This window comes from Gymnodraco acuticeps, unplaced genomic scaffold, assembly GCF_902827175.1.
Source record: "Gymnodraco acuticeps unplaced genomic scaffold, fGymAcu1.1, whole genome shotgun sequence".
Taxonomy (NCBI): domain Eukaryota; kingdom Metazoa; phylum Chordata; class Actinopteri; order Perciformes; family Bathydraconidae; genus Gymnodraco; species Gymnodraco acuticeps.
In genome coordinates, this window is record NW_022991187.1 from 1,434,566 (window position 1) to 1,452,531 (window position 17,966).

The window sequence follows — 17,966 nt, forward strand, 5'->3', positions numbered from 1 at the left end:
CAGTTATGTTGGTCCTCAGGGGAACTCTGTGCTGATCCCATGTAGGCCTGTCTCTCATTGCTCATGCTAGGGTTGCCACATCCAAATGTAAAAGCCTGGGCCTCAAATCCTTCATCACGTTGCACATTTCAGGCTGAAATCACAGCATGAGGACTCTTGAGCAACACCTCTTAACTATAATTGAGCCGTGTGTCTTCTAAGTGCTGATATGTGAGGAGTATACATATATGTGGCTTCAGATGGCTTTATTATTACACAAAATTACTAAGATGCCAGACCAGAAAGGGGAATTGTAAATGGATACATGCAGGAAATGTAAAAAAAAAAAGCTAGCCTCTAACAAACGCTTCTATCAGTTATTCCAGAGAATAATTACAAAGCTATGAAACTTGACCCCGGATATGAAAGCAGTGGATTTCATCAGAATGGCATTAATCACATGATCTATTTGAAAGCCATAACTTTATTGTGTCTCGTGCAGCACGACCACATTGCACACTACACTTATAAAACTAATCCATCAGTGCAGGGCTTTCCAAGACACACAAGCTATAATAAACTTGGAATGTTTTTGAGAGGTGACAACAAAAATGTGCTTACACTGCGGGCACAATTTAATCTCACAACCCAATCAGCTCTTTCCCACAGGGTGATGATGCGTGATAAATGTCCAGTTCAGTAGTTAAACTAAGTTATTTGCCAGACATTGCTGCGATCCACAGGTAAATATCATTTGACTGTATTGAACTTCATCCACAGGTGTAAATAAACCAAAACCCAGAATGCGAGCCTAAATAGGTGCTATGTCAAACCCCTCATCCATCAAACTCACTGCGTTCCCACTAAGCCATGAGCAACATGGAGGACCTTAAGACGTCTGCTAAGTATGCCAGCCATTGTCTGCAAGCATGTTTTCTGCCACGCTGATGATTGACACAGTCAGCTCACCCTGTCCCATTGACCTCATTCTATTCTTTTCCTAATATGGGGGATTATACCTCTGCATTTTAAATCGTCTCCAATTATTCGCTACTTTGCCTCAAGTAACAAGAACAACGGTTTTTAATTTTCAACTTTGCTTTGCTGGACAAAAACACAAGGGGGTGAAATGCTTTCATACGAGAGACCCACAAGTGACAAAACAAAGAAGAGGCTAGATAATAGGCTGCTAGAAATTCTGTGAGGCTCTTTCCTTGATTCTATAAAGACATCTAGCAAAGCTTCCTGCTAAGAAAAGGCACTATATATTATAATGTGCTAAATATGATTACATTTACAAAGTCTGGCATCCAAAAGCAACGAGATATGCAATCTCCACAGTGGTATGTATCACCTAGTGTGAGCAGAGTAGCCATTTAGTTAATGAGCCCCAATGGGGACCTCCAATGAAGCCATCAAGACTGCTCAGAATAACAATGGTCAACTAACGCCTTTCTAATTGAATGGAAGGTAGAGGGAGGCGAGGGGAGAGGGCCAAAAACAGTGAAAAGGAGACAGAAAAAAGGGGGGTTGTGGGGTGGGGGTCGTCTTTTCAGTCAGATGCCTGCCAGGCTTTAACGAAAGTACTTGTTTTTTGGGGGGATGTGACATGGATTGGGGGATGGACAAGCTCGGAGGAACACAGCTCTCCAGCAGGGATTATTACAAGGAAGTTTGCATAGTTCAATTGTATTTAGTGCGTTAGCAATCCAAATATTGTTGGTTAAAATGCTTTAAATCATGCATGTTTGTTGGTAATCAGTATTCATTATGAATACTATAACACGCATTTTAATCTAATGCGGGATTTCTTATTATGAACTTTCTAATGTGACTTCATTAATCACATTTGTAGTGTTACCAACTGGTTAAGGCTTATTGTAACGTCATCATGCTTCACTAACCTGTTGTTAAGGCATGTTTAATATGTGATTTTTATGGCTATGCAGAAAAAAACCGATGCAACACTAATCCTTGAAGTGGTTAAAAGCCCCTTTAGAGATTTGTGTACAACTGATGTGATGCAACAAGTGAATCATAGTGCATCAACAACAGGTACTTAAGAAACTGTCAACCTTATCTAGACTTTTAAAAGTCTCCAGACAACTGCTGTCACAGACACTGCACTGACATGTGTGTCAAAGCATAGTATTACACTGTTGTGACAGTAAAATATGTCTCCAGGAACCACTTTTTGTATTCTTGCACAAGAAGGTGTGCAAAAATGTATGGTTAAAAAGGACTATCACTCACTTTCCTGCAAACTTAAGCAACCCTTTCCGTACTAACAGGAAAAAGGCAAAACAATATAGTGGCTAACTTAATAATATCCTGTTATTCTAAAATATAAAAAATATTTTGGCTTTTCACTACAAAATGTAAGAGATGGTAGCACAAAACATAGCTCAAGCAAAGCAAGGTCACTTTTGAGAATATAATCAAGATGCAGCATGGGTGTTTCAGGGTATTTTCGACAATGAGTAGCTATACATTTTATAAAAAGAAAAAAGAATGAGTCATGTGTCTGAACTTTGAGACGAATGAGAAGTTGTCAAATGCGAGGGCTGGGTGGCAGGGAGAAATGTATATCCCCAAAAAAAGAACAAAGAAGTAGTTAGTACTCCTTGAGAGGCCACTCGGAGGGAATATGGCGGTCTGGCAGTGCACAAGGAACTTTTACGCACGGCCAGAAGTTTTAGCAGAGTGCAATTTGAGCGAGGAAAGAGTGAATTATCCACGGGGACACTTACTGTTCTTGCACTCGGAGACAGTGCACCGTTGGATAGGTATGGGTTGGAGAGGTCTGGGATCATGAGAAACGGGTAGCCAGGATAGTGAGGACTCTTAAAAAAGCCACCATCTTGCTGCCTCCTCAGTGCTGCAGGGGGAGAGAAGTGTTAGTTATTAAATAAAACGACCACACAACTGATAAGATATAGCAAAACAATGAGTGTGTTTCATTTTTTACCTTCACTGAAGTAGTCTCTTGCTTTCTCATAACTTTCTAAGTCGGGTCTGGTTTGGGGGCGCCTCTCTGCTTGCTGACAAGGGAAAACAAAAACACACTGAGGGGAAGAAACTATTGAAACTTTCAACAGCATAAACTCTTATTTCTCTTCATGCTGAGCAGATGAGAAGTATTACATGTGCAGTTTCCTTACCTCTGAGTCTGACGAGCTGCTGTTGTTTTCCGACTCGTTCACTAAGGAGGATTTCAGATCATCCAAATCCCTTTCCGCTGACACATTTTCGGATATCTTTTCCTCCTGCTCCCCTTCGTCTTTAAAAGAAATCATCTCATCATTGGCCCCCAAATCATCCCCACCACCTCCGTTTAGCTGTGGCATTTTTGCAGAATAGATTGTATCGAGGATAGGGGGGGGGGAAACAATAACAATTGACTGTTTTTGTGTGTCGGATCAGTCCAAACTGGAGTAGTAAACTAACTACAAGAAACTGTTCATGTTTCAAACGCCCCTTCTCAACCACTGAACGTGCTCCCGTGGTCCATGACGAGCCTGGCGATAATAATCCACAGTAAAAGTTACGACGGGGATGAAACAAATATCGATGCGCGTTTGGCGTCAACGGCCGGATGCGCAGCAACTTGGCAAAGTTTGGTCTCCTTCGCAGCTTGTGGACAACTTGTGGCCCCTGAGTGTCTCCGTGTTGTGCTGCAGAGGAATGGGACTCTCTCCTCCTACAGAGACCGGGGACAACATAAACTACAGTCCGACCGAGAAGGCTTACACAAGAGCAAGAAACACGTCCGATTTCATCTCCTAATATCCATGTGTGAGAAAACAATGGCTGGAGTAAAACAAAAAAAAACAACAGAAAAAACACGAGACCGTCAGGCTGCAGTTTTCTTCACTTCTCTCTCGCTTGTTTCTCTCCACGATTCGCTGGTGTATCTAACAAAGTTGGCAAAAAGAGGAATAAAACCCGATGATAAAAGTGTGTAACGAAAAATGTTCAGCTGGACGTAGTCGCCCTTTCCCTCCACATTGCTGCCGGGGAATGCGCCCTGAAAACTACTTGGTTGTTCAAGTGGAAGAAAAAGCGCAGCCCGTCCGTAGGGGAGGAGTTAGCTCTGAAAACCGACACTTCATTCAGCTCCGTGTGGATCAGCTATTCTTCAGCCTGCACACCAACGCACAGCCGCACACAGCAGGGAAATTAGGGTATTTTAACAGAATAATGGAGGGAAAAAATGTAGAGGAAGCGCAATCAAATAAATGTATGCACGTTTTTTTTAGTTTTTTAAAAAATCATAATAATACAAATTGTTAGGCAACAATAATAATAATAATGATATGATTTGAATAATAATAATACATGAATTAAACATATTATACATAATATTTATTTGAAATACTTTATTATTGTATACGTAATACAATTGAGATTTTCGTTAGAACATATTATTTATTTATTTTATACATTTTTCTTTCAATATAACACAAAAGAGTGGACAGATTTAGATTAAAATCCATTCACATATCCTGTTCTACTGCAGGATTTACAGGTAGAATATGACATGCCCCTTTAAGTTGTCGCATTTTATCAGAGAAGAACAAGACAGTACAGAGCAGCAGGGGATGTGTTTTGTTGTGTTTTATTTTTAATCAGCCATTGTTGTCAGAATAAAAGCCACTATAGTTAAAGTATCTTGAGCGAAGTCTATCACCAGCTGATACCTCCAGTATTGTCAGGCGAGAGACCACACTGCCTCCATCTGTGTGAAAATGACAGACCTGGATTTAGTGAGAAAGTCATAATTACACCCTGCCATGTAAATTGCACGTCTGCATGTCCTGAAACAATAGGCTGGGAATGACAAAGCACAGTAACACCTGGGATAAGCTGGGCGTATTATGGCACAAATGTAGGCATGACAGAGTGAGGCAACATGCAGGCCTCCTGTGACAAGAGTACAAGACCAGCCTCACTTCTCTCTCTCTTTCTCTATACTGAATACATGGCCCCATTGTTGATTTAAGGAAGAGGATTGGAGGCCCGGTGTGCAGGCAGCCGTCCTGGAAGAAGGGGGGAAGTGGTTGCAACTTTTCTTCATTTCAGTGGAGCAACCTACACATAAATGTTAATCACGACTGTTTTCTCGCAAAGTTTTAAAGTTGGGTGTTGGACATACATTAGCAGCAACTTTTGTGTCCCTGAAGCTCTTTTAGAACATTTTCTTACCTCACCTGTCTCAGTCCGAATCCAACAGACCTCAGACTTCTCTTTACTTCTGATGCAATCCGACAGGCTTCCCCCATTTGAGAAAAGAAGTCATTGATGTTGTCGACTGCGTGTCAGCAAGCTGAGGGTTGACTGACAATTCAGCAGTGTCTCCACGGGCCTCATTAGATCCACACTCCTACTGGCTGATGGTGTGTGCGTGCACGTCAGTGTGTGTATTTGTATTCAGTTAAAAGTAGTTGCATGCTGCATCTTCTATGTATTTCATGCGGGGTGGTTATGGATGGTGGGTTTATTGTACACAGTGATAGACAGGTTTGCACTTGCCAGCACACACAGGTGAATATTTGCCCTCAGGGCTACATATCATTGTTTTTCCGGGCTACAGTATGCAGAGAATGTGAGAGAATACATTCTCCAAATGGTGATCAGACAAGATGTTCATCCAAATTCATGATGCAACCCTTTTGTACTGAGCCACAACATATTGTGCATTTTCTCTGCACAAAATAGAGAAAATACTTTTTATTTTCCCCCGAAACGTATCACATGTCAGAGATGTAATGGACTGTGCGTGTCCCAGCAGGTATAATTACATTTATTCAGTTCTCCTGCAGCATAGCCTTATGAATGATTAATATAGAAATCAAATATTAAAACAAGTCAACACAGAAAAAAAAAATAATGACATGCAACAGCAGTCGCTGAACAGAAATATCTCTTAAAAACTGACACTTCTCACACACGCACAAGTTTCAGCAGTGTGCTATTAAGCACCATTGGCATGCAGTAAGTAGACTGTTGTTCTCAGTAAGCTGTAACAGCACACTGAGATATAACACTTCTGTGATAAATGTAAAAAAAAAAATCCAGTGTATCTGAAATGTTTTATTCCAAAGTGAGAAAGCCACCATTTTCAAAAACAAAAGGATGCCTATTGTTACAAAATGGATTCAGGCGTGAAAATAAAGCCCATTAATTATTTGCTTGTAGTTGTGCTTAGAAAACATAATTACATTTGATTGAATTATACGTTCCAGGTGTCTTTCTTGTTGATTTATTCATCAAAGCAGCTTCACTTTTTAGAAATTCTGACAATTAAGTATTTGATGAAAATGAATTTCTTCATACCTGCAACACAGGATGTAATCTCCTCTTTCATCTCCTTTAAATGTTCCTACGTATCGCTCCTTTCTCTCAACGACTGCCTTGTTGAAGAGGGATTAGTTTTAACGGGTAGTTGATGAGGGGTCAGGAGAGATGCGAACAGCCACAATCTTAGCCTGGGGGCAGATCGACTGGTGGCCAGAAAATATATTCAGTGGGTGCTGTCCCTGCATCTGCCTTACTTTGAAGTTGCTCTCTCAACTCTGGCTTGTCGTACGTGACAGTGTGTTCAACCCCCTCCTCACTAAAGAGAGTGCAAAAAAAGCACTCGTGTGTGTGTGTGTCGATACCCATGTATGTGTTTCCACGTGTGGTGTGTGCGTTAGTGTGGTGTTATGTGCATGAATGTGTGTGTTGGAGAGACAGTGAGAGAGGAGAGAGAGATGCTGTGTGCCAATCCATACTCGCTTTGGAGAATTCAAGGTCATTCTTTCATGTGTTGCCAACCATCGGTCAATCAGTTTCCAATCAAATTGGTGCTTAAATCAGCAGTAATTCCCATCTCCTCATCACGTTTTTTTTGCCTCACTTTCCAGAGGCGTTGAAGTATTTCCCTTGTCTTCTCTCTGATCTGCTGCAGTGTGTCCAACATGTCTTCCAGGGCCAAACGCGCCCTGTCAAGCTCTCTAATAATACCAGTTAAAGTGTGCCGCAGACATGTCAGATCACACAATGTGCTACTGCTGCTTCCATCCATCTCACTTCAGGAGGTTTAGGTCTCACTTGATTGTCTTTGAAGCGTACCCAAGTCATGTTCTTTCATTAATCCAAAGAGCCCTCCACAACCTCTCCATTTGTGCTTTTGTACAGCTTGATGAGATGGAGATGGAGTAAAAATTGTCACAATTATACGAGATGTGGCCTCATATCTTTGCATGTATTGTGGTCTATTGATAAGATGCGTCATTTACCACATGTGGTTTTTTTAATGACGGTTTTAATGTTTTCAAACCATTGCCATTGACGTTGTATCATCCCCAAAAAGCTATATATATGTTTTAAACCAGGCCCTATTTTTTGTGTGCATTTAAATGGTCTGTAACATAGTGACATCACTGTAACACTCGGAATTCTATTGGCTAGCGCTCTAACATATTTTACATGGCTAAGGGGCGGGATATCGCTAGGCAGTCACAACACAACACAATTGGCCGGCCAGCTAACCAATCAGAGCAGACTGGGCTCTGGTTTCAGACAGAGGGTGAAAAGAGGTGCTGTATGAGAAAAATAAAGAGCTTTTTGAACATTAAAGCATGGAGACATGTAGCAGAAGAGACACATAATACAAATACGAACATGAAAATTAGCATAATAGAGCCTCCTTAAACAATTCCAAACATTGACCCCCCATCAACTTTGGCCACACTTTCTTTCAGAAATCGCAGAAAGGATCAACAGATTTAAAAGACCAAGAACTGTATTTGCACATGTCTTTTGCATCACCACTGTGCCATATTAGCTCACCTCACAGTCATCACACTAAGTCTGGATGGGAGTGCCTCATGCAATCATGGATCTCACAAAAATAACCTCATATCCGTTTGAATCCACAGGTCTCCCTTCCAGGCTGGTATGGGCGTATATGGCATTTAAGACTGTGTGAGGATATGATTAGATGACAGGTTTTACTGCCTGAAGGGTGTAACTAAAACACTAAACTGTGTCCAGAAGAGAAAATAAAAGACTTTATCGCAAACTTTTATTCCTTGCCTTTCTCATTCTTTCTGGCATTTTGTTGCATCTTTTCCAAAAGGCTCCTGAAAGTGATTGGTTGCAGACTGAATTAACACATTTCTGTCCTAAACCTGAACTTAAGAAAAGAAAATTAATAAGTGAATACATTAATATTACCTTACCAAAACGAATCAATGTGACTGGTGCATGTGCGTCATTATAGAACCTAAAAGACATCAAACAGGTCAGAATCCTACAGCACGGATTTACATGGTTGCTAAGAAGTGCTCACTCATGCCTCGACTGAAATACATGTTCATGTTTTTCTGTATTGCAGAGGATGCTTTTAAGGAGCATTATTTCTGTGAACTTCAAAGCCTGCCAAAAGCACTCTCCTTTTGGAGTGTGCAGCAGCTTGAATATGTACTTATATTTTCCAAATGGACAGGAAGAGGCCCTCACTGGTATTGAGGTAATTCATTGTGGCGCTAGTTTTTCAATGTAACTCGGTTTACAGCCGAAAAATACAGCCCGTATTAAGGTACTATTAGTCTTTTACAAGCGCTAATTTGTTCACACTTTAATTTCCCATCATTTCAGAATACAAGGGGACAAAAATACTCTTGTTTTATATATTTGTCTATATGGAAATCTGTCTTTTATGGTTTAAGGGAAAAAACAAGCATAGCCAACAGGTCCACAGTATTTACTATGCACAGCTCTGTGGTTGCAATAATCATCCATAAAGCCTGAGTCACACTCTATCCAGATGCTGCATTCAGGCTATCTACTATCGCCTGGTTTTATTGATCCTGTTAACGTTATCTCTGGTAGGGTCAGGGTGTTCAACTGTCTGTGTTTTCTCAGCTGAGGACGCATTGCAACGCTCCTCGGAGGATTGGAGATTCTTTCCTGTGATGTAAAACCCTGCACAAGTGAGAGGCTGTTGACTTTATTTAATATGTTCGCCAGATTTTTATTTTATGAGCATTACGCAAATGAAATGGTTTGCATTATGCGTGAACCATACGTTCCGGAGAGGCATGCACGGCTGCAGACAGCTGGAAGTAACTCGAGCCCCTCGGTCACTTATCAGCGCTGGCATCCCTGCCATTTCCCATAGACATCTTCAGGCCAGAAGAATCCAGCCATTGTTTTCATCTCTGTGGGCCCTGTGTTAACTCAGCAGTGCCTCGCTGATTGTTGCAGAGATATTAAAGAAAATGGTAGATTTGTCTTTGTCCATATAACCCTGTCTTGTGACATCCCAGCTTCATGTGTGTGTGAGTGTGTGTGTCGAGGGGGTTCTACTTGATGCCGTTGCAGAGAGCAGCTGCACCTGCCCTGTATGTCAACAACAGGGTCTGGAGCAGACACTCAAGAAGAGAGGTGGCTTTCACACCACTGGCCTCACTGAAGCTGCTTACTTTCCAAAGACAACAATGACCACGCTGCTCTGCTGCGCCACGGAGCTTTTAGGCTCTATAGGCTTGGCGCCTGGTCTGTGTGGCCTCCAGATTATCTCCCGACTGAGCTCTCTACATACAAGCTTATTGGACTTCCTCATGTCCCCTTGTTTTTTTGGCTCTAAAGTTTCCAGGATGCTTTTTGACTGTCTGTTTTACACATAGAGACAGGATCCCCCGTGGGGGTTGTTAGGATGTTACAGGGGGGTAGTAAAGAGGTCAGGGAGAAACTGTCAATCTATTTCCTTTCGCTGGCCTTGGGAAACTGCACCACAAGTCTTCTGCATATTTTTAGCGTCCTTGCATGGTTTTTGTCTGTTTGTCTCCACAGGAGAAGATAAAGTTATTTCCAGTCCATGAGGACTTTTGTTTTTCACATGGAATACTTATTATTAGTGTTGTCTTTGTGGCTTCTTTGTTTTTTACACTCTATCAAGTTAGAGAATGACCATGTCCAGCACACAGTCAGAATAATGCACAGGGTCTAGAAACCCTCAACCTTATGTGTTGGTGCGTAAATCTTTCTTCCATAGTATTCCGGCACAGTCCCTGCTGGATGTTGCCTTATAGTGTAAGTGTACAGTGTATAATCACAAAAGGCGGGGTTGCTGTGGAGTAAAATAAAGCTTATGTGTATTACATTTCTCAAAGCTACCAAACTGTATACAACATTTTCTAAAACAAGAACTAATAAGGACACTGAGATCTGCCGTGTGACACATCTGGGGTGATATGGGTTCAAATATCAGAACAGATAACTTGTAATGTTTGTGTAAATATGGGACACAGATGGGCTCTTGTTTCCAAGCTGTAAGATAGTAAAGGCTTTCTTTAAAAAGTAGAGATATTTCAGAGCGTCAAATATGTGGCGTGGTAAAATGATCTGCTGGGAGTGTACTCTTTACAGGGAACTGAGTCATGTTGATCAGACACATCCAGACTCTAAGCACTGAAATGGAAATGATTGTAGATAACTGTAGAAAATAAATTCAACAGACACGGCACGAGATGGCTCGGATTATGTGCAGCTCATTCTCTTCTTCTCTCCAAGGTTAGGGCAGAGCAGTTGTGCTCATTTACATGCAGACATTATTTACAGAGAAACACATGAACTGTGCCAAAGCCCAGGAAATATTACGCACAGACATGTTTTACCTGCAGCACCACATTTCTTCCAGTCTTATCTCTACGTGCATCAACACCTCTAGTTTTCTTCTCTGTAGCGCATTCGTTCTTGTGGGAATAAGTTGCTGCTCATGTGCGGTTGTTAAAATAGATGTTTGTTTAATAACTGTAGCCTTTTTTTAAACCACTGTACATGTTGTACTGTAGAGTTTACATTGTCTTTTAACCACCTAGTTTATTATCATTCTCCGTGCTCTGGCGACAGTCTCTATTTGTGTTGTCACTTGAGCGCTACGACATCATACAGTAGGCGTTGTGAGTACAGTGCGTCTTTTCAAATAGACTTTGGTGAGAACAGAGAATATACCTCTGAAAAAAAAGAGCTATTGTAAAACAAAATCACCCGAGTGAATAAAACCACCTTGAAGATATTACATGTAAACAGAAAGCGTGTTGGACCACATTAAGATTATCTTAACCAGACTGACACTCTTGCTTTCTAATTCAACAATGCAATTATCGCTTAGTGAATGGAAGATACATGCCAACGAAAATAAGTCATTTCTGTTTTGCTTCGGCCCACCTCTCAGTAATGCTGGACTCTGCAGCTGTGGAAAACAAACAGTACACTGCAGCTGGGCTCCTCTAGACTGAGAAAGGGGAATTTTAATCCCATTTTTTTCCCTCTTTGGCACCAGTTAGATTTATTTGGTCATAAAGAAAAGGAAAGCACCCCGCCATCTGAGAAGCATTGGGAAGTGAGAACGCAAATTATGCCAGAACCCCAGTTGCAGACTTAGAAACACAACAGGCCAGGAAATGAATCCCCAATAGGTCAAAGTGCTCAAAGCGCAGAGGAGTCCAATTAAGTCTGATAGCGACACATTTTCTGAGATAAACCTGGACAGCTTGGATTAGCCAGTTATACTTACATACAGACTAAATATGCTGCAGTGCAGATTGGTGCCGTGATATCATTCATTGTTTAATCACCATGAGGCACATACAGCTAAAGGCTAACCTACACATGTCTCTCATCCATTCCCAGCAGCGTGGTCTGAAAACAAACTATGGGGAAAGCCTCAAATCATTTCCAGCTGTCACGTCCTCTACAGTACGACTCTTAACCTGATATGACAGGGCACGGCGAGGTGAGGGTCAAGCCTCGAGGAAGACTCATAACATGTAACCCAAGCTACGAGCATTATATTCATGATTGCCGTGGTTGAAAAATGAAGATGGCCAAGTGCTGCACCTTTTGCCGCTCATGTTACTTTTATTAACTTCTCATTTTACGTCAGGCACATGTCTTCATACGTACAAGAACAATGAAACAACACAGTCATACAGTGGGGGAGTGTTGACTCAAATACTTTTACAATAGTAGGAACTTTACCAACTTTTTTTGACTAAGTACTGTACTCATTCATTTGACATGTTGTTGACAATTTTAGTTACATATTAGTTTGCTGAATAACATTTTACTTTTCTTTCTGTCCTTTTTATGTTCAAAAACGAATGGGACAGGGCACACGAAAGAATACAATAACACAATAATAATCAAACAAACAGAGAAAAAAATTAAGAAAAGAGTGATCAAATTAACTGATTATATAGATTATAATTGACTGATACATTTAAGTCAGAGGATCAATATATCAATACTTGAACAACGACCACGCACGCACGCACGCACACACACATACACACACACACACACACACACACACACACACACACACACACACACACACACACACACACACACACACACACACACACACACACACACACACACACACACACACACACACATACCATGTATACATCACTCAGGGGACATTACATTGACTTACATGCATTTCCTGGAGATTTATCCTAACCTTATCCATAACCAACACATGCCTAACCCTTAACCTAACCCTAATCCTAAACCTAACCAAGTCTTCACCCTAAAATGAATGATTCCCCTTATGGGGACCTCCAATTTGTCCCCATAAGGGAAGCCAGTCCCCACACGTGACTATGTAAACAGATTTAGGTCCCCACAAGTATAGTAATGCTAGACCACACATACACACACACACACACACACACACACACACACACACACACACACACACACACACACACACACACACACACACACACACACACACACACACACACACACACACACACGCATACACACATACACACATACACACATAGATGAAGCGCTGTGGCCAGACCCAGATAGGTGGATGCAGCCTGAGTATTTTTCTTTACTTGGTAAAGATTACTTACAGTTTTTATCGATTGCTAACACACTAAAATTCTACATAAAGCACAATTATTTTAACTGACACTCAAAGAGCAAAACATCGGCTCAAATCTCAAAAACTCTAAACACGTTTTCAGCTTTTCACACAATTTGCAAATCAACATGGCACTTGTTGCAAACCACTGCACACGTTTCTCCACGTAAAACAAAGGAATCTGACATAAAGTCACATGTTAGCAGGTTTAAAACACTGATATTCAAAATGCCTCACACATTGACCAATGATCAAGAAACACGTTCCACCTGACCAAACACCTGGTAGCATCATTGTTGGCTCATCAATCAGGATGTTGGCACTATAAAAAGACCACAGGTGAGTACTTTCTTACAGCAACAATGGAAGCCAACATGGAAGCATGAGCAAGAGGAAGAGGAGGAGGAAGAGCTGGGCTGAGAGTGAGAGGAGGAAGAATGAGAGGTAGAGCTGGAGGGAGAGGACGTGGACAAAGAAGAATACTCTCATGATATCTCAGTGCTTATATCTGTTGTGTGAAACGTATTTACTTCATTACTGTAATTGAATTGTTAGCATGTTACATACTATAACTGTTAAAACATCCTGCACAATGTACTGTGGTAAACTTACTTTTATGCAACTCAGACACTGACCAAGCACTATGTCTTTGTTGTTTATCTGAAGGACTGAGAAACAAAGAGGTGGAAGGCTAAGGGTTTTCAATGAGGCAGGAAGCAGCAGTTACAAACTGGGTTTTGGCAAACAATGCCATCACACTTAGAGAGATCCGAAGCATAATAACTATGGGCTGAGATCGATGCATGTTGCACAATGTTATTTTTGAATAAAATGTGATTTCTTTCAACAACTCATTTGTATTTCTTCATTTACTGTATTTCTGTAAACTCAAGCAGTCTTTCTCTGCAGAAACCTCTATGTACAGAGCACAGCCCATAACAGATGAAAGTGCTTTAGATGATGCTCAGCAGTGTGCAGCTGGGTGGTCAAACCATCTAGTATTATGAATGAAGTGTGTTATATTTGGTGCAAAAGTTTGCATTTGCTAAGTGTTTATGTAGTTTTGAGGGCAGTTTTTCATTTAGCAGGAGAAATGAGGTGTATTGCACTTTGGGTGTGTGGTTTTGTGAATTGTGTTTAGTGTTCTCAGAAAATGAGCAATTAAAAAAAAAGAAGTGTGTTAGCAATCGAGAGAAACTGTAACAGAGGCGTCATTTTGGTTTACACAACTGTATATGTGTTGGGCATGAATGTAGCACCTTTTTTCTTTTGGAGAAAACTAAAAGTACAACAACAGTATACTTGAGTTTCTGCACATATTTTTGAAGACTTGAACAATCTTTATATGCAGAATTCTCTTACAGTTTTTTTCAGTTGCTAACACACAACACCTCGCATAATTATTTAAACTCACACTCAAAGAACAAAACCTCAGCTCAAATCTCCAAAACTCTAAACACATTTTCAGCTCTGCTCCCAATTTGCAATTCAACTTGGCACTTTTTGCAAAACACTGCACACGGTTCTCTACGTTTTTTTAAATTGCTTAAAAGAAACGTGTTTTAGCAATTGGAAAAAACTGTATTAGATGTAATTAACATATACAACACAAGTTCCCAACACTACATTACAGAAAAGCAAAAGAGTGAATAGATAGATAGACTTCAATAGATATCAAAGTTCTCTCTCTTTAAGCTCTGTTTTCTCTACCAACTCCTGAGGAAAATGCTTTTAGCTACAACATGTTCTAGTACGTTTACCAGGTCATCGCTAACTGCATGTTTCGGCTGTTTGGTGCAGAGAGGTTAATGAACAGTGAGGTTTAAGAGCTTTTTCTCTGAAAACAACTGAGTGCTGTGGCCAGAACCAAACCTAAATGAGAGTGATGACAGTGAACTCAAAGCAGTAATGTTGTTTGCAATAGTTTCTGGAAATAATGAGAAGTTATAACCTTTGAATGGTTGAAACAGTAGAAATGTCAGTATGTTTATCATATCCTTTGATTGCACTATAAATTAAATGTGATATAGTGCATATAAGGGACAAATACAGACAGGAAGAAACACAGCCTTTTTTTAAATGCAAGGCAACAAGCATCTGGAATATTGTTCAAAGATCCAGTTAACTCAGCGTGTCCTCCTGAATGTCCTGAGAAAAGCATGTCTATCATCCCTTTCCTCCGGTACACTGAGGCACAGGACAGCCCGCAGGCCCTAAGCTTTTGGTTTAGGTTCAATAACAAAAATGAGAGTATTGCTCAAAAGCTTTAATTAATTACATTCATGGGGAAACATTGCTTGGATGCAGTTTCACAAAAGAGCACATACAGATACATACCTCAAAGTGTGCTGTCAGTTTGTTTGTATTCTCAAGAGAGGCGCACAAAGTTTCCATTGTGGCAACACTGCTTAACTATCATAATTAGCCACTGTTATGAGGCGACATATTTAATCAGGCTGCAATAACAGCATTTATGTGGCTGTTTACAGGGCGACTGTGGCTGCGAGGGAGTGCGGTCGTCTTTCAACCAGAAGGTTGTGGGTTCGATCCCAGCCCATGCAGTCAACATGTCGATGTATCCTTGGGCAATATACTTAACCCTGAGTTGTTCCCGATGGCCAACGGTGTGTGAATGTGTATGCATGTTAGTTCCTAGAGTAACATACACTGCTCTCTATAAATGGGTGTAAATGGGTGAATGACATGTAGTATGTAAAGCGCTTTGAGGGGTCTTAAAGACTGGATAAAGCGCTATATAAGTACAGTCCATTTATCTGTTTAAAATGTCACAGCAATCAGAAGCATGTATCTGCTCCAGAGTCATTGTTTAAGCTCTGTCTGTGGTTAGAGAATAACATTTGTGTGGTGAAAACGGTACAATACAACCACTCCTTTCTTGGCTGTTTTTTCTTTCTTTAATGATATGCCTTACTCTCTGTTAGCTACTTAGATTGAATTTCCCAATTTTGTGTGGGAAAGCTTGTGGACTCTATGAAAGATTTGCAAAGAGCGCAAGTGACAGAGCTCTATGAAAAACGTACTCAGGATGTTTAAAATGAAATAGTCAGTCCGAGCATTGTCCTGATTCCATTTCCTGAAACTCTTAATAATGACTGGGAGTTCGAATGAAAGACTTTGTGACAAGAGAGGAGAAAAAAGAAGCAATTTTAATGTTTTGTTTTTTAAGGGTTGCGTGCATAGAGAGAGGGGGGGGTGGTTCTTTATCATGCCTCGCTATCCAACCTCTTACCTCCCCTTTTGGGCCTTTAGGAGCATCCTGTGACCCCCCGACCCCCTGGACAATAGAGGCCAGGACGTTTCCCAGTGAGCAGCGATGGAGCCAACAACAGGAACATGAGGGGTGCTCCTGGGAAACAAACTGTTTATTGTGCAGCAGGATGGACAGCCCCCCCATGTCCCAGTCACTTACGTTCACACACAAATACAGACACTTACCACACACCTCTGCACATTAAAACCCCCTCATACAACAGGTGGCTGCTTAAATACCTCAGCAGCAACAGCTTTATTCAAAACTGCTGAAGAGATGGTGTGTGTGTGGTCAGCTGTAACAAAAGTACCAAGATAACGTCACAAATATATTTCCCTTTGACGAAAATATGACTAAAATGTGACCAAAAGGATACTTTACTCTCGTTGTCCCAGGATTCTTTTTTTAAACTCTTGCTTTCTCTTTTCTTGCGGTGCTGGCTCAGGCTGCAGAAGATACGTTTATATTTAGTCTGACTTTCTATTTGATAACAGTCCCAAGCCATTTGTTGGTGCTGCCACTGCCTGTCTGTTTCAGAGGAAATCCCTTCTTTGTCTCTCAAGGAAGCTCAGCAAACTCGGAAAACCTGAATTTGTCATCAGAGCTCAAACAGCTGGAAGACATTTGATTACGGAGAGTCACCGCTAAACGTATTAATCAACACTGCAGACTAGTTATTACCTGTCCTATAGGCTCTGGAGACCTCTCATTGCAGCACAGTAAAACAGTTTCAAGAGCTGTCAATCACCGTGCCAAAACTGTGGTGCAACCCAGAGACACAGGGGACTCTGGGGACGGCGCTTTAAGTGCTTAACCCCAAAGGATTACTGGCGCTTTATGACTATATGTGTGGTTCGCGTCTGTGCTCCACATGATGCACATCTGATAAGGGTGGATCAGAGGTGATGGGGACTGGATCTGATCTCATACTTTCTGCACTCTCTGGAGACACATTATATCCTGATAATCAGAGAAGAATTAAAAAGATAACCCTTAAATCTTTTTAGTAATGATCCAGAGGATGGACCCATAAGTCATGCTTGCTGTTGTAACAAAAACAATGATTCATTTAATTCGATTTTTCAATCCAAATTTGGAAAATAAAGATTATTTTTACATAAAATGCAGTTTGAAGTTGTGGATTTTCCATTTTGTGATACCTTTTTTGTTATTGTTGTTATTTAAGAAGAAAATCTAACACATTTTACTTTATATTTCTACAATGGCTGAATTTACTTTCCAAATTAAGATGTTACATGTCAAATCTAAATCGAATTAATTGGTTTTCTGAAAAGGACCTCTCGTACGTCGATATTACTTTTTATTTGTTGTTAGTCCAAAAACTGTTATTCAGAAAACAACTCAGCCTGTCACTTTTAACAGGTCTGGCCAGTGTGAGAACACTAAAATGAAGTATTATTTTTATGCTCGGACCTCTGCTTGTAAATAAAACATCCTGTAACCACTATGCAATTAGGCCAATAAAACCTGCGGAGAACTCTACAGCCACAGTTAAAGCACATAATACCATTTAATAAGCACATCCTTGAAGCTATAAATGTTTATATGATTGCATCATTTAAACATTTTAAGCCAATAAAAACATAGCAGTCATGTATAAGCTTGTTTTAAAGTCCACAAAACAAAAAGAAGACGAGGGAAAGCTAAAACTCTAATATTGATACACATAAATGCAAAAGTAAGATTTGAGGGGAAAGCCAGAGATTTGTTTTAGGTCAAAGGCCACCTTAACACTGACAAGCGGAATCAAATCACAACGAA

General features: G+C 40.6%; 1 protein-coding gene across 2 annotated transcripts in view; it reads right to left on the reverse strand.

Annotated features, from left to right (window-relative positions):
* Positions 1–4,015, reverse strand: part of tcf7l1b (transcription factor 7 like 1b) — a 33,010-nt gene extending 28,995 nt beyond the window's left edge. For both annotated transcript variants that reach the window (XM_034238296.1, XM_034238297.1), the window contains exons 1-3: positions 3,141–4,015; positions 2,948–3,020; positions 2,730–2,857 (exon numbers count right to left, since the gene is read on the reverse strand). In XM_034238296.1, the coding sequence (XP_034094187.1) occupies positions 2,730–2,857; positions 2,948–3,020; positions 3,141–3,326 (387 nt within the window). In that variant the 5' untranslated portion in view covers positions 3,327–4,015. The remainder of the gene's footprint in view (positions 1–2,729; positions 2,858–2,947; positions 3,021–3,140) is intronic.
* Positions 4,016–17,966: the final 13,951 nt, after the last annotated feature.